The sequence below is a fragment of the Ranitomeya variabilis genome, chromosome 8 (assembly GCF_051348905.1).
Source record: "Ranitomeya variabilis isolate aRanVar5 chromosome 8, aRanVar5.hap1, whole genome shotgun sequence".
Taxonomy (NCBI): domain Eukaryota; kingdom Metazoa; phylum Chordata; class Amphibia; order Anura; family Dendrobatidae; genus Ranitomeya; species Ranitomeya variabilis.
Genome location: NC_135239.1, coordinates 32,958,633 through 32,982,828, shown reverse-complemented (window position 1 = coordinate 32,982,828; position 24,196 = coordinate 32,958,633). Strand labels below are relative to the sequence as shown.

Sequence of the window (24,196 nt, the reverse complement as noted above, 5' to 3'; positions counted from 1 at the left end):
GCCCCTTCATGTGAGAGGAGGGAATTTTTTTTTCTTTTTTTTTTAAGAAATGGTTATATGATGTACCAGCAGACGTTTGGTAATAACAACGTAATAAAACCTAATAATATGTATTTTAAACACATATAAATGACGGCATTAAACTTACAATGAAGGTGGCTCAATTATACATGGCAATGGATTGGGTCAATTTTCAGGCCAGCGCCTCTGGCGGCAAATTCTACCAAATAAACATCTTCTTTGGCCCAAGATTACAATTAGTTGGACATATCGCAAAACAGTGGCCCTTTTTAATTTTTTTTTTTTAGGAATGGTTATATAATGCACCAGCACATGTATATATATGGCAGATGTTTGGTACTAAAAATATAAAAAAAAACTAATAATATATGTTTTCCCCAGGTAGGAATGATGGCATTAAACGTAGTTATAATGAAGGTGGCTCAATTATACATGACAATGGATTGGGTCAATTTTCAGGCCAGCGCCTCTGGCGGCAGATGCTACCAAATGAACATCTACTGTGCCCATAGACTACCATTAGCTGGACATTTCTCAAAAAGTGTGCCCCTTTTTTGACATATCTGGCCAGTATAAGTCAGTATATATAGGCCTGGGCGCATTTGAGTGGTCTCCTTACGAGTATATACAAAAATTAGCATTTTCCTCTTCACGTGAGTCATTGGCAAATGTGATTTAACAGATGCAATAAAGTTGCATATGTCTGGGTCCCACGTTTCAAGGCATGATGCAAATCTCAGCCATAGTGGGTATGACAAACATGGATCTAGATAGGTTCTAGGTAGGTAGTAGGTGACCAACATAGTAAAAGTGCACTTATATTATGCAATGACTCTTCTTATTCAATAGCCAAGCAGAAAAAGTTATTGTTATTATTATTATTATTATTTTAAAATTAATATATAATAATCATTATATTTTTTATCACCTCATTACTTTACTATTATTATATTATTAATTATTTCATTTTATATTGTTACAATATTAATAATAATAATAATTTATATTTTTTATAATAAGAATAATAATTATTATTTTAAATAACAATTATTATTATTATTATTATTGTGACAATAATTGCAGTTAATTGTATAATAATGTACAATAGAGGTAAGTAATATTAATATTGTAATAGTGAAAATATAAAAATAAAATAATAGTATAATAATGATATAAGAATTGTAAAGCAATGAAGTAATAATTAACGTAATAATAATATATTAATTGTAAAATAATAATAATAATAATTCTTACACGATGACTATTATTATTGTTACTGTCACATCTGTACAGAAAAAAAATTCCAAATTTCCTTGATGCTGCCAATTTCCCTACCAGGCGTCCTGCTTGTAACACTGACCGCCCTGCGCAGATATCAACGTTACTAACTAGTACGATAAAGATATTAATATTTTATTACTTAGGAACAGATTCATTTTACAAGTGTCCCTGCAGATTCTATTCATATGTTGCAAACTGTGTCTGCTATAGGACGGGGATATATAACCAGCCAATAGCTAATGAATTCCTATATATCATGGAGGATTACCATAGTAATGGTCTACATTTCCGGCAGAACATATAGGGTCAGCTTAATTATTTTTTGGTCTATAGCTGAATTACATTCTCCTGCTGTGATCCTCAGCTGTAATATATGGGTTAGGGTTTGTGTTGCACCGTCTATTGCTGGCTGCAGAACGGGTTAACTGAGAATCTGTCAGTGAGCTCTTTCTCATAATCCAATGGGAGAGCTTCTTACTCCTTTATCTGTCTTTTTCTGAGCTCCTCTAAGCTGATTTATGACCACAGATCACTCCTAAGTTGAATAGATAGAGAAACAAAGAGCCTGGAAAAAAAGCATAAAACATTGCAACATTTTAAAGTCAGCTATTTCTTCTGCAGCACCCCCACAGGCGAAATAAGGTATTACGTGACTTCCGCTAAAATGAATAAACTGCCTGAAGAAATGCGTGGACATCCCAGATCCTCTAGAACCAGAGACACTCTTCATAGCCATTCACCAACTCTGCTCCGTTATCTCAAAACATTAAAATATGGATTTTAATAACTAAAAAAAATAAAGATGACAATTTTCTTTATGACCGAAATGCTTGCATTTGGGGCTAAAAAATTATTTTTTGCAATTGAGTTTCTTTAAAAATATTGCACCGTTTGCTTCCTGTAGCCTCTGTTCCGCACTTTCTATTGTTGGCTGCAGAATGAGTTAACTGGGGATCCACCAGTAAGCTCATTCGGGGGAGTTTCTAACTTTTTATCCGTCTTTTTCTGAGTTTCTCTCAGCTGATTTATGACCACAGACCACTTCAGAATTGAATATGCAAGGAAACAGCCTGTAAAAGCGAAACAATGCAACATTTTTAACGAAACCCTGATTGCAAGAATGATTTTAGCCCCATATACGTGCATTTAAGTATAAAAAAAAAGTTCCCAAAGTTAGACAACTTTTTTAATTAAGTAGAAAACTACTGTAAGTTTTATTATAGTCAATCATTTTGGAATGAGGGGGCAATCTCTGCTGTCACATGATCATATGGGGGTCTTATAAATAAGGTGGGGTATTGATAACTACTTCTTCCCATAGGCCTATTATACAGTAGTGATTTTTGCTTTTCTTCTTAGCCCCCCAATCCTATTAATCCTTGTATTTATGGGTCAGAATACAGCAGACATTGTCGGAAATGTCCGTTTGACTTGACAAAAGTCTTTCCTCCCTTTTACGAGCTGTCATAGAGCTGCAAATATTTGCATCTTAATCCTTCCCTTTATGCATCAGCTCTTTCTTGTTTTCCGGATGGCTGCATCCAAACAGTTATGTTTATAGCGTTATAAGACTGTCCTTTACGGTGCCGTAAATGTGACAGAGCCCGGGGTCAGGGGTCATTACGAGAGCGCACATTTAGAAGTCCCTTGGAATCAATGTAATGAGAAACAATTGACTACGCAATACATAAAGCCTGTCCCCAATGGAAGACGGAGCCCGGAGCTAGAAGGACTAGAAGAACGTCTAATTTATTCAATAAAGCGTTTATTTTAACCTGCCGGCCCTTATAGGGGATTTGGGGCCCACTTGTCAGACGTCTGCAGCGCTTCTTCTCCGGCACTGTTTTTTTTTTTTTATTATGTTCCATCATTGGATGGAAATATTGGAAACAGAATAACCGGATGGGATTCCATTCATTTAGTGCAACGGATTCCATAACTTTTCAGATTTTTCTTAGAGGCGGATTTGACGATGCGAAATAACCATTTATAACATATAATAATCTACAATATTTTTGGGGGGTTTCTTACACATAATTCATTCCCATATCTTAATTGGTGTGTGATCGCTGATACTATATATTTATCCATGGTCCTATGGAAAATTAAAGGTAACACTATTGGCGCTTCGTAATCCATTTGACACTTTGTATTACTTTGCTACAAAGTAAATCAAATAATGGACCAATGATGAAGTCATCAGTTTATTTGGAGGGGTCCATGACATTTTTAGGAAATAATAAACTAGCAGCAGATAATCCCCCAGTTTAACCTTCACTGGCTGTCATCTTTGTGGATAATTGGTCACGTTTGCCAACAAAAAACGGAGGGAGGAGAAATTTGAGGATTTGTCCCCCCCTCCACCGCTTCTCCCCATTTGACAGGCAGCTTGAAATTAGCCATGCTTTTTAACGACGTCCCCCAAAATACCACCCTCTTCGTCTAACCCTAACCACCCTAATGACATTGAAGAAAAAAAAAATACTGCATTGCAGCACTTATTCAATACGTCTCCACATTCTACTGTCCCGTAGACAAATGACTTTGTGAAAGGTATGCGGCTCCAAGAGCGAGCCAGGCGTGGTATCATAATATCCCCCCCACCCCTATATTACTCATATATATTTATTTTATTGCTCAGGCACCTTCCTATTAGTTACAAGCCAAGAGGCTAAACACACATCGGGGAAAGGACACTACTCCACTCAACGGTCCACAGCGGAAAGGTAGTGGTGGTGATCCGGGCAGGACAAGCAAAGATTGCAATGGTCGATGCTCTGTGCATTTGGCAAACAAAGAGGTAAAGAATAAAAAGGGAGGAGGGGGGCTTCATGGAAATCAGTGGCGGCTGAGAGACACTGATCATTTCAGAACAAAGGGAATGGGAGCAATTGGATTTTAAAGTCACGAAAGAAGATGGATCCGATGACAGCAAACACAACGTAGCGAAGACTCGAAAAGAATACTTAGGCCCTAAGGCTGCTGACCAAGGTGCTGAACTGTGAACATCAAGAAAAGCCAAAATAATCTATAGGAAAAACAATGTAGGGATCTTATCTTCTCACTCACATGGAGGGCATCAATAGACTGTTAACGGTATGGGATCATTTGCCGAGGTGTCCATGGCAAACTGTGAGTTTCTAACAATATATAAACCTTTGCAGCAACCAAGGAATTCAGAAAGGATTTGAACTGTTCTACGTCCTGGATTTCTGCAAGTCACCGCTGTAAATCGACAGGGGTAATTATTGTTATCTGCACAAACCTTCACAATATCCCAAATTGTCTTTATGTCTTGTAACGACCCCAGCAAAGTATAGGATTATTGCTTCTGCTTTGCTGTGCATCACCCATGCACATGCATAAAATGCACTAAAACTGCAACCAGCACATGCATAAAATGCACTAAAACTGCAACCAGCACATGCATAAAATGCACTAAAACTGCAACCAGCACATACATAAAATGCATTAAAACTACAACCAGCACAGCACATGCATAAAATGCACTAAAACTACAGCCAGCACATAAAGGAAATGCACTAAAACTACAAGTAAAACTGCAACTAGGAGATGCATAACATGCACTGAAACTGCAACCAGCACATACATAAAATGCACTGAAACTGCAACCAGCACTTTCATAAAATACACTAAAACTACAACCAGCACATACATAAAATGCACTGAAACTGTAACCAGCACATGCATAAAATGCACTAAAACTACAGCCAGCACATAAAGGAAATGCACTAAAACTACAAGTAAAACTGCAACTAGGAGATGCATAACATGCACTGAAACTGCAACCAGCACATACATAATATGCACTGAAACTACAACCAGCACATACATAAAATGCACTGAAACTACAACCAGCACATACATAAAATGCACTGAAACTACAACCAGCACATACATAAAATGCACTGAAACTACAACCAGCACATACATAAAATGCACTGAAACTACAACCAGCACATACATAAAATGCACTGAAACTACAACCAGCACATACATAAAATGCACTGAAACTACAACCAGCACATACATAAAATGCACTGAAACTACAACCAGCACATACATAAAATGCACTGAAACTACAACCAGCACATACATAAAATGCACTGAAACTACAACCAGCACATACATAAAATGCACTGAAACTACAACCAGCACATACATAAAATGCACTGAAACTACAACCAGCACATACATAAAATGCACTGAAACTACAACCAGCACTTTCATAAAATGCACTGAAACTACAACCAGCACATACATAAAATGCACTGAATCTGTAACCAGCACATACATAAAATGCACTGAATCTGTAACCAGCACATACATAAAATGTACTAAAACTACAACCACCACATACATAAAATGCACTGAATCTGTAACCAGCACATACATAAAATGCACTAAAACTACAACCAGCACATACATAAAATGCACTGAATCTGTAACCAGCACATACATAAAATGCACTAAAACTACACTTAAAACTAGAACTAGCACAAATAGGAAGTGCACTAAAACTACAACCAACATATACAGAGAATGCATTAAAACTGGAGAAGACTTTTACTGCATTGTTTTCCATCTACTCTCCAGTTCTTTGATATTACATCCTTTGATCAGACCTCCCATGGAGTATGTGATTGAGGGTTCTTGCCCAGCACACTGAAGGACAAGCCAGCAACATTGAAACCTAAGCCACTTGCACAACCAGGTCCAATCTCAATAAGTAATAACAGCTTTTTTTCTATTCGTAGAAGTTGCCATCACTCCATGTTTCTTCCCCTTTTCTCCAGGAAGCTCTGGGCAATGTAATGGACAAACAGGAAGTATTAGTCCGGTGATGGTAACTTACTCACAGCCACATTGAGCTTGTTACCTTAGACCTGTGACACAAGGTAGCATATATCCTCCTAAAATACACCGGAAATGGTAATATTGCAATTTACAAAATGACCGATTTACAAAATAATCCATATCGAAGGCCAAAACCAAGTGCAACAATGCACAACACCCCAAACACATGATAACCAGAATGCACAAACCACGCACAACTAGTATTGTGCACAAATAGGCAACATAGGATGTGCTGCACCGCACAGAGGAATACGACGTAACAATTCCCTTCCATTATCAGCTGTCTCTCCATTGACTATAGACTTTCTTTCTATCCCATTATTCATTTAGTCAAGATGGAAAATTGAGGTGTTTTGTGCACTGCAGTAAAACATATATTTTGATTGCAGGGTTTATACGTCCCCTTGTACTTGTGTATGAATGTATTTCCTTACTCAACAAAGACGACGAAGACTCGAAATGTCATTATTTTCTTAACTTTCAAAAACACAGCCTAGAAAAATTCCGTCAAAGCATCATCACATTGTCCCCTACAAAACCCAATGGTGTCGAGTTGGAATGTTTCTACGGAAAAAGGACAATCGCATCGGAATATGTTAATTCTTACAGTACTTTCTGACTATAGGTTGCAAGGCGTAGACCCCGAATGTCTTTTCTTTTTTTTTTCTCCATTTTTTTTCAGACTGCCTCTTACCTCCCATTCCTACCTAATGTTAAAGTGAGTGAAAGGGTTAGGGTTAGTGTTAACCCTAACCCTAACCATAAGGTAATATATGGGTTCCTTGAAGAAGGATGGTTGCTACAATTCTCTGCTATCGGCTTAAAACCAACTGGGTGTTGGGGGGGATGCGCCGCTTCATCTCAACCCCCTGCTGGTGCCGTAAAGCCCATTTTCAAATATCTAAAATCACTATTTTGCTCTAGAAGATCCACCTTGATCGTACGTAGCCGATGATGCCCTTTAAAAGTAGATGATCGAGACGTATACAGATGTAACCACCTACGATACGTTTAACATTGATACGTTTACAAACATGTAAATAAATATAGGTGCTTGCTACATTGTTGGTCGAGGGTTTCGCTCTTCTTGCTCAGTATGCATAACGCATAAAAAGAAACGCGGTTCCACAGAGAGGCAGATGCTTAAAAATAGTGGTTAGCAAATTCACCGTTCATCTGTGCGGAGATGTAATTAGCACCTATATGTACAGAATAATTAAAGTTGTGACTGCTCTAAAGCAGTGCAGATAATAGCGGTAACCCCGAGTCCTTTTTTTTTTCACGCCGCTTGCTATATTCCCAAATGATTGCCACCTGCTCCCCTATCTCCGCTCTTTCCCTAGTCGTTTCCTGGGCAACCTTTCTCTGGCTTCCCCTCGGAGCGATAGCTTTCGCTTAGAATGCTCCATCTAATCTTGTTTGTTTTACACCCATCAAAACAAGCAGACAAAGACAATTCCTTAAAGAACGGAATGAAGAAAAAAAAAAGGAGGCGTTTGAAGGAGATGAAGAATCCTCAAATTATAAGGAAAGGGAAAGTGCTTATTTTTTTTTGGGGGGGGGGCATTAAAGGTCCACGTCTTCCAAAGGGATTTTGGAGGAAACCGTAGGTTACATTGTTGCCCTTGCCTCCCTGCAGCGTTCAATGAAATGCCATGCAGGTCACGACTGCAAAGATTCGAGTGTGGCACTTTACACCCATTGTGAGAACCGCACACAAAAGGAGCGTCAAGGAGCTACATGCTCAGTGTTTTGGGGACAGGAAGGAAAAGCCAGCTGCACTTATTAAACATATGGGCATTCTGCGGCAAATGCTTTCTTTTTTTTTTAAAGGGAGGCTTTTTTTTTTTTTTTTTGCTTTAAGGCAATCACAGCAGCAGCAGCAGCAAGCAGGGAGAAAAAAAAAATCCCGACACGGCCAAAGACTCATGTAATTCAAATGAAGATTACACAGCACCAAGTAATTCCGTGATAGACGTGCACTGACATTATAGTTGTCAAGGTCCTATCCTAGATTGGAGGCAACACGGCGAGTCACGCGTTCGACGTGAATTACCCATATTAAAAAAAAAAAAAAAAAATCCAAAGCCGGAAGAAATTGCAGACGTCATTTCAAATTAATCGCCCCCCCCCAAAAAAAAAAATAAAATAAGGAGAAAGAATAGCAATGGATAGAATGCACTTACCATCTTTAAGCCATTCCACTCCATCTGTGACTATCGAGATGGAGCCTTCAAGCTTGTCACAGTGTCAAAACCAAAAAGAGCGTTATGTAAAAACTGACATTCCTCCTTACAGTACCGCTGGCAAGAGATGCTAGGAAGGACACACGCGCACACACTCACACACATACATACACAGAGTGCGCGCTCAACCACACGCCAGCCTCCTCCTCCTTTATGAGGTCACGGCAGGAAACTCTGAAATACAATATGCAGCATTTACCAAGCCTCTATATATTACTCCGATGAAAGATTACCATTCGGGAAAGGAGAGGACCAACCGAAATTAGCAGCAGGGGCGAGATTTTTTTTTTTTTTTTTTTTTTAAAGGGATTTTTTTTTCTCTTTTTTTTTTTTTTCCAAAGAGTCTTTGTGCAGGAACACAATGACAGAAAAGAAGCCTCACACACACAATTTCACAGGATAAATGGAGACAGATGATCGCGATGCTATACCCAGCACGTAGGGTGCTTTTTGTCTTAAGACCGGAATGACCTTGACAATAATATGCATTCTAATACAGCCTATTAAATCACTCGAAGGACCCCCCCAAAAAATAATAAAAAATAGATGAAAAATTAAAAATCAGCCCCTTGATACTATCACATGAGGAACCAAAAATAAATAAATAAATCAGCCCACCGATACTATCACACGGTGAACCAAAAATAAATAAATAAATCAGCCCACCGATACTATCACACGGGGAACCAAAAATAAATAAGTCAGCCCATCGATACTATCACACGGGGAACCAAAAATAAATAAGTCAGCCCATCGATACTATCACACGGGGAACCAAAAATAAATAAGTCAGCCCATCGATACTATCACACGGGGAACCAAAAATAAATAAGTCAGCCCATCGATACTATCACACGGGGAACCAAAAATAAATAAGTCAGCCCATCGATACTATCACACGGGGAACCAAAAATAAATAAGTCAGCCCATCGATACTATCACACGGGGAACCAAAAATAAATAAGTCAGCCCACCGATACTATCACACGGGGAACCAAAAATAAATAAGTCAGCCCACCGATACTATCACACGGGGAACCAAAAATAAATAAGTCAGCCCACCGATACTATCACACGGGGAACCAAAAATAAATAAGTCAGCCCACCGATACTATCACACGGGGAACCAAAAATAAATAAGTCAGCCCACCGATACTATCACACAGGGAACCAAAAATAAATAAATAAATAAATAAATCAGCCCACCAATACCAATCACGAAAAGCAGCAGCAACACCAGCATGCCCATAGAACAAGAGACGCAAGACACAACATATCGACACAGCAAAAGGGACTCAAGAACAGAAAGAGATTGCCATACCTACCATCACCATTCTTAAACTGTTAAAATTTTCTCGCGCCGCGCGACCTCCGACTTTTCTCCTTGCAACAGTTAATTTTTCGAGAATGTTTTATTGTACGTTTTTTGGAAGAAAAAAAAAAGTTTTTGTGTATTTTTTGATGTCTTTTTTTGTTATTTTGTTGTTATTTTTTTTTTTTTCCTCCTAAATCCACGAACTGCACTGGTAAAAAAAGCAAAAAAAAAAAATAAAAAACCCAACAAGATATCCAGCTAAATAATAATAATAATAATAATAAAGCAATATATGAATGAATAAATAAATAAATAGTAAACTATATCGGGTGTTTTGTGAGAATTGAAATAAAGGGGAAAAAAAGGAAATGAAAAAGAAAAAGAAAAATAAGGAAAGAAAAAAAAAAGAAAAGAAAAAAACACAGAGAGAGAGAGAAAGAGACTGTGTCGATGCCTCTCGAAAGTAGGGTGTAGATATGAAAATTGGATAGAGCCTTGCTAGAAAATTGGCTGGCTGCTTGCATGCATTTATGGGACTATCTGTCAGATAACGGCTGCCTCTGATTGGCCGAGGGAGCTGGGGAAGGCGGGGTTATGCAAGGTGCTATTGAAATTGCCTTCTAACAGCTAGGGAGCTTAACTCTTTGTCTGCTGCAGAAGGCTTTGCTGTGGGTTCTATTCAATACGCTGCTGCTGGAGCCCCGGGGGTTAATGGCTCGGTGACGGTCACTGGAATATGCTTTGTATTTTGTCATTAATGACCAGCTGGGCGCTTTTGCCTCCACAGTATTAGTTCACGGGTCTTTTCCAGCATGCAAAGTGTCTGTACTGATCCAAATTTATTGATTTTAACATTACAGTGTGGGTTAAAGGAAACAACAACAAAAATCATCAGGACAATGATGGTGGGGAGGAGGGGGGAAAAATGAGATGATTTTATAGAAAATTTTTTTTAGAAGCTTGCAACAAAAATAAATTAGGTCTAGATTAAAAAAAAAGTCACCTGACTCAAAACTGAGAACTAGATTATTATTATTATTATTATTATTATTATTATTATTATGTTACTACTATAATTCATTCTTATGTATTATTTTTTATTTAATTATTATTCTCTTTACTACTACTACTATTAATTATTTTATTATTATTTATTATTACCACTATTACTATTTATTCTTTTACTATTATTTTATTATTATTATTGCTACTATTATTATTTTTTTTATTATTAATAAATAATATTACATTGTCATTATTATTATTATTTTAGGTTGTTTATGTATTTCGACTAACAAAAATATTTTTTATTAATACTTTTTATATCTAAGGCCACGTTCACACGCTCAGTATTTTACATCAGTAAGCCACAATCAGGAGTGGAACAATCAGAGGAAAAGTATAATAGAAACACGTCACCACTTCTGGATTTATCGCCCACTCCTGGTTTTAGCTTACAAATACTGATGTAAAATACTGACCGAATACTGATAGTGTGAATGTGGCCTAAGGAGTAGCAAGCTGTTGATGTCATGTGATAGGCTGACTATTTAATTATTAAGGTCCGCTTTGCATGCCAAGATGTTCTGCATCAGCCGCCTTAGAGTGCAATGGGCGTAACATAAGTCAGTCCTCCGACCTTCGGTAATGGTTTTCTTTTTTTACTCTATTAGTAAATTCCGGAAGAGCCTGTGGGTGGGAGTTGTCCGCTATGGTTTCCTTTTGGTATTGGTACTTGGGTGTGTTATATGGAAGCATCTTAGGATTATTTTTTGGGGGTAAAGTATCATCTGTGCAGATCAAGAGGGGGACTGACCCCCTAGAAGAAAGCAAAAAAACCACAATGGAAGGTGGATGAAATCGGCTGACTGTGCATGGAGCAACGTGATTCATCCATGGGGCCAATATAGTGACTATGGGGCAACCGACCATAATGGGAATTATTTCGACAGGAGGTCATCCGTCTTTCTGCCACTTTTTTTGGCTTTGAGGATTGAATACATATATACTCAATGCAAAACTGAAAAAAAAAACAATATTTGGGCTTGATCTATGTAGACGCACCACCTCTAACATTCACAGAAAACCCGTAGACGAGAGTGACTGTACAAACCCCGTTGAGGGTGGGTGCGGGACCGATTGGGCGGCCAATGCATAGTTCATCCACGATTATGATGATGGTAAGTGATAGTCGAGGTAAGAGCTGGTGAATGTAGAAATACCCTAAGTACCGAGTACAAAAGCCTGATTTGCACCTCATTCATATAATATATGCAGCAAAAAGGAATAAAGGGGGCTTTAAATTAAATAAAAAACCCAATATTATTATGCCCTATCATCCTACATCACCTTCGTTATCGATAACACATATATTATGCTAAGTGGAACTAGTAGCCTTTAATAGGAATTAAACTTTGCCGCCCTAGGCATGTGCCTAGTTTGCCTGCATGGTAAATACATCCATAGATGGACATGGCCTAAATGCAAGACAAAAACATGAGTATGGACCAGTCTAATATGCAGATTAATTTCCCAATAAGTTGTATCTCTTCTCATTCTATAAAGTAGATCGATGAGACTTAGCGTACAATTTATGGGTCGTGTTGCCCCCAATGCTATATACAGTATCCAATAGAGTGCATTATTCAGGCATGCATTATGTAAAGTGGTAGAAGTGAACTGTGACCCCGAGCGCAGAGCCGCTCTTCACGAGAAAGCCTCCACTTCTGAGTCCATTAGTTACTTCATATTTACAGGAAGGATCTCGGGACAATTCTTGGATATTACTGATCTGAGGATCAATAGCAAATTGCTTAGAAGAAAGCGAGTTATTGTAACATTACACCATCGCTTCTACTTTTTTTTAGTTTCCTGATACATTTGTATTTTCTCCCTTGAGACACAAATATAAGAAGCTCCATAATGTGCAGGAAACATTTTAAGGGATTTTTTTTTTGTTCCTTATTGATTAATGTAAACTGAGAGAAAAGTCATTACGGTGCAGAAATGCTGAGAGCACAGAACGTTTCCACTAAATTAGTGAGTCAGATGTGATGGAGGGAAACATTTAGTACATTGCGAAGACTTGAAGATACACTTATGAATTATATGGCCGCTCTGGATGGCAAGACGGCGGTACATGTGTGTTACTCAGCGGGCGTGGACTCCGCTAATGGGGGAGAGCTACAAGGCACACCGGTGCTGGGACTGGGACTGGAAGGCGACAAAACAGCCACAGCGTCTCTCTGATTCCTGCAATGGATTAAATTATATTGATACATTATATCACTGAAAAATACAATTCAGCTATAACATCTGCCAATGCAATGCCACATGGCCGGCGATGGTGACGAGGTATACAGCGCGTATACGGGGCACAGGATGGTAACGACACCGACAATACTAGGAGTGCCACATATAGCATCAATGTCTACACAAGCTCTATCTATCTATTATCTATCTATCTATCTATCTATTATCTATCTATCATCTATCTATCTATCTATCTATCTATCTATTATCTATCTATCATCTATCTATCTATCTATCTATTATCTATCTATCTATCTATCTATCTATCTATCTATCTATTATCTATTTATCATCTATCTATCATCTATCTATCTATCTATCTATCTATCTATCTATCATCTATCTATCTATCTATCTATCTATCTATTATCTATCAATCTATCTATCTATCTATCTATCTATCTATTTATCTATCTATCATCTATTATATATCTATCATTTATCTATCTATCTATCTATCTATTATCTATCATCTACCTATCAATCATCTATTATCTATCATTCATCTATTTATTATCTATCTATCTATCTATCTATCTATTATCTATCATCTATCTATCAATCTATCTATTATCTATCATTCATCTATTTATCATCTATCTATCTATATCTATCTATCTATCTATCTATCTATTATCTATCTTCTAAATATTATCTATCTATTCTATCTATCTATTATCTATTATCTATGTATCTATTATCTGTCTATCTATCTATCTATCTATCTATCTATCTTTCTATCTAACTATTATTTATCTATCTATCTATTATCTATCATCTATCTATCTATTATCTATCTTCTAAATATTATCTATCTATCTATTATCTATCTACCTATTAGCTAGGTATCTATTATCTATTTATTATCTGTCTATCTTTCTATCTAACTATCTATTATTTATCTATCTACTATCTATCTATTATCTATCTATTGTCTATCTATCGATATATCTATTATCTATCTATAATCTATCTATCTATCTATCTATCTATCATCTATCTATCTATCTATCTATCTATCTATTATATATCTATCTATTATCTTTCTATCTATCTATCTATCTATCTAGAGATTAAAAAATTGGAGTCAGCACACCATTCAGAGTGAAAAAAGAGGAGCTTACACTCCCTGACATAAATTATGTCGCTTATCCATGTTACGTAAATAAAAGCTTATAACCTGACGTTAAATTCATCCATTGGTTGTATAAATTATTCTTTTGAAAGCTGAAAACCTCCGAAATGTGGTTTAGGTTAAGAAAATAAATTGGCATCAATGCAGAAATATTGATCAGTTAATGGACACAGAATGGTCAGATTTTGGCAAGACAAAAGTTTTGTCGCCCACAGAAAGTAAGGTGATATTCAATCAAATAAGTAACTTAAAATACAAATATATGTTGCATAACATTGTTGAATGAAGTTGTGGTGCTATTAGAGTCATATTTAATATTTTGTGCAACTTCCATGAGCTTGAAGGACTGTATCCATGTGGTTCAACAATGATTCATACAATTTATTAATGAAGTCATCAGGAATAGCAAAGAATGCAGTCTTACATGCCTCCCAGAGTTCATCTAGATTCTTTGTCTTCCAAGCTTCCTCTTTCATCCTACCCCAAACATGCTCAATGATGTTCATGTCTGGTGACTGGGCTGGCCAGTCCTTGAGCACCTTGATCTTTTTTGCCTGGAGGAACTTTGTTGTAGAGATGGATGTATGAGATGGAGCACCATCCTGCTACAGAATTGGACCCCTGTTATGATTTGGAATATAAGAGGTAGCTAATACTTCTTGATATTTTAGGCTATTGATATTGCCTTCCACCTTGCAAATGTTTTGCACACCCCCATACTGAATGTAACCCCAGACCATGATCTTTCCACCACCAAATGTAACTGTTTTCTGGGTGTATTTTGGATCCATACGGCTCCAGTAGGTCTCCTGCAGTATTTGTGGTGGTTGTGGCGTAATTCTACTGAAGAATCATCAGAGAAATCCACCTTCTGACACTTTTCCAGCGTCCATCTGTTTAGTAGGCTGTGGGACATTGCAAATGCCACACGGTTTTTTATTTGCCTTTTGTTTAGTGCTGGCTTCTGGGCACTGATTCGACCATGGAGGCCATTTCTAGACAGAATCCTACAAACTGTTCTAGTTGACACAGGGACTTGAGGTGACCAGGCCTGTTGGAGCTCTGCTGCAGTGGAAGAGGGGCTTGTTTTGGAATTTCTAACCAACAAACGTTCCTCCTGAGCAGTTGTCTTGCTGGGTCTGCCGGACCTGGGCTTGTCAAACACATGTCCAGTCTCTTCAAATCTTTTTTTAATTCTTTGTACTTGACACTGAGACACATTAAAGGTGCCAGCCACCTCTGCAGTGGATCTGGTCTTCAGCCTCTTGATAATCCAGGCTTTGGTCGCAGGGTGGATTTTTGGCATGTTGTCAGAGCTCAAGTTGCAGTTCAAGTTAAGGTCTGGGGTGCTCGGTTTCTTTTTATACACACACACTAATTAACCGATCATTTAAAGAGTACAGGTGAGGATGTAAACTAGGATTGGGTGCATTATATGACCAGGCGACAAAACTTTTGTCTTGCCAAAATCTGACCATTCTGTGTCCATTAACTGATCAATATTTCTGCATTGAAGCCAATTTATTTTCTTAACCTAAACCACATTTTGGAGGGTTTCAGCTTTCAAAAGAATAATTTATACAACCAATGGATGAATTTAACGTCAGGTTATAAGCTTTTATTTACATAACATGGATAAGCGACATAACTTCTGTCAGGGAGTGTATCTATCTATTATCTATCTATTATCTATATCTATCTATCTATCTATCTATCTATCTATCTATCTATCTATCTATCTATATATATATATATATTATCTATCTGTTATCTATCTATCTATCTATTATCTATCTATTGTCTATATCTATCTATTATCTATTATCTATCTATCTATTATCTATTATCTATCTATAATCTATCTATCTATTATCTATTTATTACCTATCTATGTATCTATCTATCTATTATCTATCATTCTATCTATCTATTTTCTATCAATCTATCTATCTATTATCTATCTATCTATCTATCTATCATTCTATCTATTTATTATCTATCTATCATCTATCTATGTAGAGATTCAAAAATTGGAGTTAGCACACCATTCAGAGTGAAAAAAGAGGATCTTCTGTTTAATAGCCCATCATGGCGACGTTTCGGTTCAAGAGTGAGAACCTTTTTCAAGCCTCACTCTTGAACTGAAACATCGCCATGATGGGCTATTAAACAGAAGATCCTCTTTTTTTCACTCTGAATGGTGTGCTGACACCAATTTTTTAATCTCTACATAAGGTTTGGTCTTTGCCTGGGGGGCTTTGCACCCAACTTGTGGCTTTTTGGTGCTGTTCTTGTTTTATCTATCTATCCCATATCTATCTATCTATCTATCTATCTATCTATCTATCTATCTATCTATCTATCCCATATCTATCTATCTATCTATCTATCTATCTATCTATCTATCTATCTATCCCATATCTATCTATCTATCTATCTATCTATCTATCTATCTATCTATCTATCTATCTATCTATTATCTATCTATCATCTATCTATTATCTATCTATCTATCTATCTATCTATCTATCCCATATCTATCTATCTATCTATCTATCTATCTATCTATCTATCTATCTATTATCTATCATCTATCTATCATCTATCTATCTATCTATCTATCTATCTATCTATCCCATATCTATCTATCTATCTATCCATCCATCCATCCATCCATCCATCCATCCATCCATCCATCTATCTATCTATCTATCTATCTATCTCCTTAACAGTACAACTTGCATTACTCTTCCAAGAACCATCCAGCTTCTTCCTTCCATGGTCTACACTGCCGTGCAATCTCAGAAGATTGGCGAGTGACGCCCTAGTCAAGGTGGCGCAGTTCACATTTGTATGTAGACATGATCGGAAAGTAAAACACAACCGCTGAAGCATAACCATTCTATGACGACAGTATGGCTATTGGAAGATGGCGGTATGGGCTCCGGCAATCGCTGTTGGCAATGCACAGGTGTTTACAGCCATATTATTCCTCTGGGTTATGTAGACAAGATTTGGTGATGGTGATGATGTAAAACGTGATATTACACAATGTAAATATTACATAACCACCATAACTGGCCATGCAATGCAGATGCTATGTGTATACAGTAAATCAGTCTGTGCCATATAGTACTTGCTCTGAATATGGAAACTATTCATTTACGATGAAACCTTCATACGATAGATTGAATATTTTAATCATGGGCCGTACTTTGCTTTCCATCATCCCCACCCCCGAGTGACACCAGAATTAAAGTGCCCTTATAAAGTGTGAGGGGGCGCTATCAGTCCAGTCTGAAAGTTATCAGTTAACCCTGTTAACCCTAAATGTTCCACGAGGCAGTGAAATAAGACCACACATACTAAAGCTAACCCGATAGGTGCTCTTGGTCGTAGCCAGAAGAAATAATCACCATTCATGACATTATGGCAAAACACATAGCAATACAACGAGCACGCCAATAGACACACGATGGAACGAGCACATGAAATGCAATATCGTAAGAATATCAAGAATAGCATTAAATGGATACTTTGTATAGATACAGCTTGCAAGTATGTACTGGGACAATGCAACAAAAATGCAACACACCTTGATCTGATCTTTAATTTATCCAAAAATTGTCAAAAAAAATGTCCCGGGACATTAGGGATACAGTATATATTCCGATTGATCTTAAAAGTTAAATGTACAACTTTCCCTCCTTGATGCATAATGGATGATATTAAATATATCTTAAAAAGATCATTTGTAGCAAAGCGTCATTTATCATAATATTTGTCTATATCCCGTAACTTGCAAGCCTCTGTATACAAAATTCTGCATTGACATTGAGGATAGCCCCCGTACGTATAAAGTTGGCAACATATAGGAAAATATTAGGAATCTACATTTGCTAAGATCAGCTCGGCTGCAAAAATAAAAAAATATATATGTATAGAGAGAGAGAGAGAGAAAAGGAGAGAGACGAGGAACTCGTGCACAGACGATTCCTCCGAAATCAAATCAAAAGGTGATTAGATTGCCTTACCCTAAATGAGCAGCCTTGTAAGTCATTAGCGGCAGCAGATGCATGTAAAAGGGACGGATTCATAGCGTATCTCTCAGCCTGTCTCCAGCAAACATCCTTTCCAAATGGTACGGACATCTTAACATCACAAGAAATCTGCAGCGTCTCTTATAGTCCAGATGGGCTACACCACAAGCCAATTCAGCATTAATAAACACCTACTCTGGGCAGCTTGCAAGTCATACTCCGTACTACCATAGGCAACAGCAGGCGACTGACGCACTCATTAACCTCTACGCTGTCAAAAGGACTAGGAACGCAATACACTGGAAGAAGCCCCCTTGGCTGCAAAGAGGTTTCAAGATCACAGGAGGGCAAAAAAAAAAAAATCTTGATTTTTCGTAAAAGCCACAAAACAACAAAACCTTTTTTTTTTTAAATGTCAAAATCAGGTTAATTTTGTCTTCATTTGGGAGAAAAATTGAGAATAATTCTTCATTACAGCAGTTTAAAGTCAGCACGCAAAAAGGTTAGAAAGTGTCAAATTGTTACCTCGTTATTTAATAAAGCAGCATTAAGGGTCCTGGTGATTTCAAACATCTTGCCAGAGAGTAAGAAAAAGGAGCCTTTGCTTATGCTCCGTCTGCAAAGGGTCTGTCCGAATTGTTCTTTTTTTTTTTTTTCCAAGAGAGTCAATAGGAAGATTCCCTAGAGTTCGCACATCAGAGCTTCTATTCGGCTCGGTGGATTTTCCCCCTGATCAAGCGCACAGAGTACAGATGGATAAAGCAGCATGGACTGCTCTCTTGCAAGGTTACACTGCTACAAACATGGCTGGTGTTAAAAGTATTCTTTCAAAGTAACAATTCAAAGCATATCCACTAGGTGGTTTGAGAGCAAACATGCAAATAACCTTGGGTAGAAAAAAAAGGGACCTGGAGCTTGGTTGGATGTGCGAAAACAGGTATATTAGCAGTATGCACCCCTGCCGGCTGTCCCTCCAATCACCCCTTGTATACTAAATGACTCGTCACTGCCCACTGCTATCCAACCCTTTCCTTTCCCCGAAGAAGAAACTGCTCGCAGTCTCCGTAGATTCCGGAGGTTAATTCCATCGAGCGAGCAGATGCATGCCTCGCAAATGGTTGCATTGCACCTGCAGTCCGCCGAGCTTCGCAATTAAACCAGACGGCACAAAATAAGGCGTAAAATGATGGAGATGCAAATAGAATAGATCACTCTTCGGCCCTGCTTCGTCACATAGCATGCTGAATGCGTTACTGCTTAAAAAAAAAAAGAAATGACAATCCGTCACCGTGTATATAGTGTCAGTATTATGGATGTTCCTGGAATGAACTATGTTAGGGGTGCCGGAAGAGATACTGAGCTGGTATTGTGAAAAGTTTAAGGGTGCTTTCACATTACGTTCAGCGTCGGGGATTATGTCCGGAACCCCCCTGCAAAACAGGATTCTGACGTATGCGCCAACGGGGTCATAGACTATAATGGTGCCAGCAGAGCAAACGTGCCCTCTGCCGTGCATCATTTTCGGGCGTATACGCCAACTGGAGGCAGACAATCAGATGCAGTCCACTACGTCTGAGTGTCTGTCTCCAGTAGGCGTATGTGCCCAAAAATGCTGCATGTCAGAGCGGACATTGGCTCTACCGCCACCATTATAATCTATGGCCCCATAGGCGCATACATCTATATCCGGTTTTGGAGGGGGAGTTCGGACGTATGTCATGATGGGGCCATAGAGTGTGTAATTAAACGCGATGTGAAAGCACCCTAAGAAAGCAAAGATTTTGCTCTTCATTTTTAATGGCATTTTACCTTAAAAATAAAATGTGTTAAAACTGATATAAATTGGAAATATGTAGGCGAATCGAAAAAAAAAATCCCTTTAGTGACTGTGATCCATCCAGTTTGAAAAGAAAGCATAGCTTTATTGTTCAACGTCTATGATGTATACAACCACGTCCGTAGTCGTACCGCTCATCATAACAAACATATGACTGATATGGGGCATAATAGATAAAGAAGGAGCAGCAACCATTCCAGGTGAAAAAATGTCCAAAGTCTTTATTCCGCCATAGTAAAATTACAACATTTCGGCCATGATGGCCTTTATCAAGTATAAAATTAATCACATGTGGCCATCTTAAATAGTGTGGAGCCTATACAGCCACCAATCACCACTAAGAGGCGGCCTTTATTAAACATGTTAAAAGACAATATAATATACGTCTGCGCCGAAGTTCAAGTGAAGTACATATTAAATCACATTTAATTACATGCACATCATATAAAAACTATATCTGAAATACATAAGGGAAACATGTTATCAACGTAAACACATCGCTGCCCCAATCCTAACACAGCTCCTCCGTTGTTATGGTGATAATGCCACCAATCCCTGGCCGTGGATACAATAAACAAACCCCCTAGCCAATCCTAGGTTATCCCAAAAAGAAGCGCTGAAACTCTCGCTATCCAATCATCACATACCTATATGATACCCAGCCGGGTAGACACGTGATCCACCAGGGGGCGGAGAACCGCTCACTCGGGAAACGTGTCTACCCGGCTGGGCGCTCCCAGTGATGACGCTTAGGTAGGCGACGATCGGCGCATGCGCTCGGCGCACTCCGGTGGTGGTCATGTGATCTTCTGCCGGGTGTCTGTGTGTGCGCAGGCGCTGGCGTGCGCTGCCTCATGGACATTATCATATAGGTATGTGATGATTGGATAGCGAGAGTTTCAGCGCTTCTTTTTGGGATAACATGTTTCCCTTATGTATTTCAGATATAGTTTTTATATGATGTGCATGTAATTAAATGTGATTTAATATGTACTTCACTTGAACTTTGGTGCAGACGTATATTATATTGTCTTTTAACATGTTTAATAAAGGCCGCCTCTTAGTGGTGATTGGTGGCTGTATAGGCTCCACACTATTTAAGATGGCCACATGTGATTAATTTTATACTTGATAAAGGCCATCATGGCCGAAACGTTGTAATTTTACTATGGCGGAATAAAGACTTTGGACATTTTTTCACCTGGAATGGTTGCTGCTCCTTCTTTATCTATTGTGAGTATTGGTCCCATTGGATCCCTGGACTTTGGAGCGTGCAGCCTTCAGCTGTGTGCTGTTGGTTTTCTTTGGTTGAAGTGATATGGGGCATAATCCTAGTTACATCCTCATTGCCTGAGCACAAGACTGCTCCCCAGAGAAGCCGCAATGTTAGCTACAAGGTGGTGCTGAATGTTAACGATCAAACTTTGCATGAATCAATAGTACAAGCGACTATAACAAACTTTGCAATGTGTCTTATCAAAGAAATATGTTTCTTTCTCCACTTATGAGCCACTCCTCTCTCACTTGCTCCTCCTGTACTTATCATTCACTTTGGGAAAAGACACCTAAAATTTGCCTTGATCTAAACAAGGTGGGTTGGCAGCACAATAAGGGATCAGGGAGGAGCAGAGGGAAAAACAAAGCCAAACGGTGCTGTAACTTTGTAGTAAATGATTTATCTCATCTCAATGCTGAATTCACATCTACACTGCTCAGTACTGCTGCTTCTGTCTAGGTGCAACATATAGGCAAGAGAACAGAATTTTTTCTGTCTGCGTGTGCAATATATAGGAGCCTTCAAAGAAGTTAATCTGCACCTTCTATCTAAGAGACAATTAAAAAGTAGAGACGGGCCTGCAGAGTGGACAACTGGTGAAAAAATGTAGAAGACAAATATTCTTGTTCCTCGTGTACACACATGACATCTTATTCTGAAAAGAAACTGTAAATGACTTGGAAAGTGTTTTTTACTGTATCATGTAATAAAAATTTAATTGTTTCTTTTCTTCAGCTTGCACGTATTACAATACATTGCAAGCTGCTTGATTGTGTACAGTTTTAATTGTGACATCAGGCTGCCTTTTCTCTAGTCCCTCTCTCTCCTTTCTAAGCTTAAATCTGATTTGTCTTCAGTCAATTTTATTAGATTTCAGCTTAGATTCAAGTTTAGGGAAAAAGGGAAAACAGGCAGAGCCCCACTGTCAGCAGCGACAGTGAACGGAATAGAGCAGCTTGCAATGTACATGCAAGCTGTAGAAACAAAATTGCTCAAACGTTTTAATCAAAACCATTTACAGAAATTATTTATGCCACATGAAATATTCAATGCAGAAAAAAAAGTGTGTAAAGGCATCTATAGTATTACATGTTTGAAATACTGCAACATTAATAGGCGTCTTCACCTGCCGGGTCTTTGTGTTTATGTCAAAGTAGACAAGACGGAAGCGGAGACGTCAAAAGATAATGTAATCATCTGAAAACTGATACCTCTGATGCAGTCCAAATTATACCGATTGGGCAGAAGTTATCCAAGTTCTTCTAGAAGAGTTTTACTAAAATAATTGATTGGCAATATATATCGATTTGATGAGACCAGGAGATGCAAATGGTGCACGCGATTTTCATGAAAGGTATGAAAAATTTTGTATTATGTGATTAAAGCTTATTATATACTGAATCTTATAGTTTGGTATTCAATAAACTAAAAAATGTGATTAGAAACAATATTGAAATTCATTTTGCCTTAGTATTATTCCACTGAGCACAGTGTACAGGTTTCATAGTGGGAAAATTAAGACAAGTCACTGCCAGATAATTTTAGCTTTGGCTTATCATGCATGTTGAAATTCAATATGCCTGGTTCTTCCTTCCACCTCGGAGAGTTGCTCCACCAAAATACGCATTAGATCAGAGGTGTGCAACCTTTTTTTGGTCCAAATGCCAAATGATGTGATTGTACCACTCCGAAGAACTGCATAAAACTTACATGAATATTCTGGTAGGACGCATCTCTCGACAGTACTATACTGGGTAGCACGGTGGCTCATTGGTTAGTACTGCAGCCTTGCAACGCTGGGGTCCTAGGTTAAAATCCTAGAAAGGACAACATCTGCAAGGAGTTTGTATGTTCTCCCCATGTTTGCGGGGGCTTCCTCTGGGTTCGCCGGTTTCTTTCCACACTCCAAAGACATACTGATAAGGAATCTAGATTTAAACTCTAGAAGGACAAGGTGGCTGACCACAATGACATTACAACTTTTCATTTGACGATAGAACTCCAACCAAAACTAAAGTCTAATGATGTGTTTATGCACCATAACGGCATACCATGAGAATGCTATATGGTACCCTTTATAGGATGAGATTGCTTAATACTATGAAATATGTCTTAATTTACCTTTAGAAGGGCAACGAAAAGTAAGGTCCAAGACAAAAATTCCAGTGTTAGAGGGGGCTCAGCCTCTCTGTGGGAAAGTATAAGTTGGTGGCTTTCTGCTACCTAGCGCTAAGCTTTTCCATACCTTAATTATGGCTGTATATGCCTTTGATAATGTTACCATTAATTTTTTGGTGGGGGTCCATCACATTTTCATTTGGGGCCCCATGAATTCTAGTTACATCTATGTCTAGAAGGATTTATTATTTATTTAACAGCCTTCGGCTCGATCTCAAGCCATTGTAACTTGATGGATGAACGCTCTGTAGGAAGATTGATCCTGTGTAAGTCTAGATAGGTCCACCAGGATCTTCTCCATTGTTATCTTGATTGTATCAAGCCATCGGATTATCTATTTTCCTCTTTGACTTGTTTCTTCTATTCTCTGGCCATGATGTCCTTCTCCAGTGATCGCTCTCTTCGTATGATGAGTCCAAAGTAGGCAAATCGTAGCTTGGTGATCTTTGCTTCAAGTGACATGTCTGGCTTGATTTGTTCCAAAATTGATTTGTTTGTTCTTCTTGCCATTCATTATTGACAATATCCTTCTCCAGCACCACATTTCGAAGGCTTTAACTCTTCTGCTGTCTTGTTTCTTTATCGTCCAGGTTTCGCATCCGTATGATAGGCCAGAAAAGACCAAGCTATGTACGAGCCATGTCTTCATTGCCAGTGAAATGTTCCTTTATTTGAAG

The 24,196-nt window shown here is 38.1% G+C and overlaps 1 protein-coding gene across 12 annotated transcripts in view; it reads right to left on the bottom strand.

Moving 5' to 3' along the window:
- Nucleotides 1-19,057, bottom strand: part of ELAVL4 (ELAV like RNA binding protein 4) — a 154,357-nt gene extending 135,300 nt beyond the window's left edge. For 3 of the 12 annotated variants that reach the window (XM_077277297.1, XM_077277300.1, XM_077277303.1), the window contains exon 1: nt 18,223-19,027. In XM_077277297.1, the coding sequence (XP_077133412.1) occupies nt 18,223-18,339 (117 nt within the window). In that variant the 5' untranslated portion in view covers nt 18,340-19,027. Of the gene's footprint in view, nt 1-8,366; nt 8,610-9,751; nt 10,220-18,222 lie in introns of those variants that run through there. The other 9 variants (XM_077277301.1, XM_077277304.1, XM_077277307.1 and 6 more) reach the window with 8 other exon arrangements.
- Between the last annotated feature and the right edge of the window lie 5,139 nt (nt 19,058-24,196).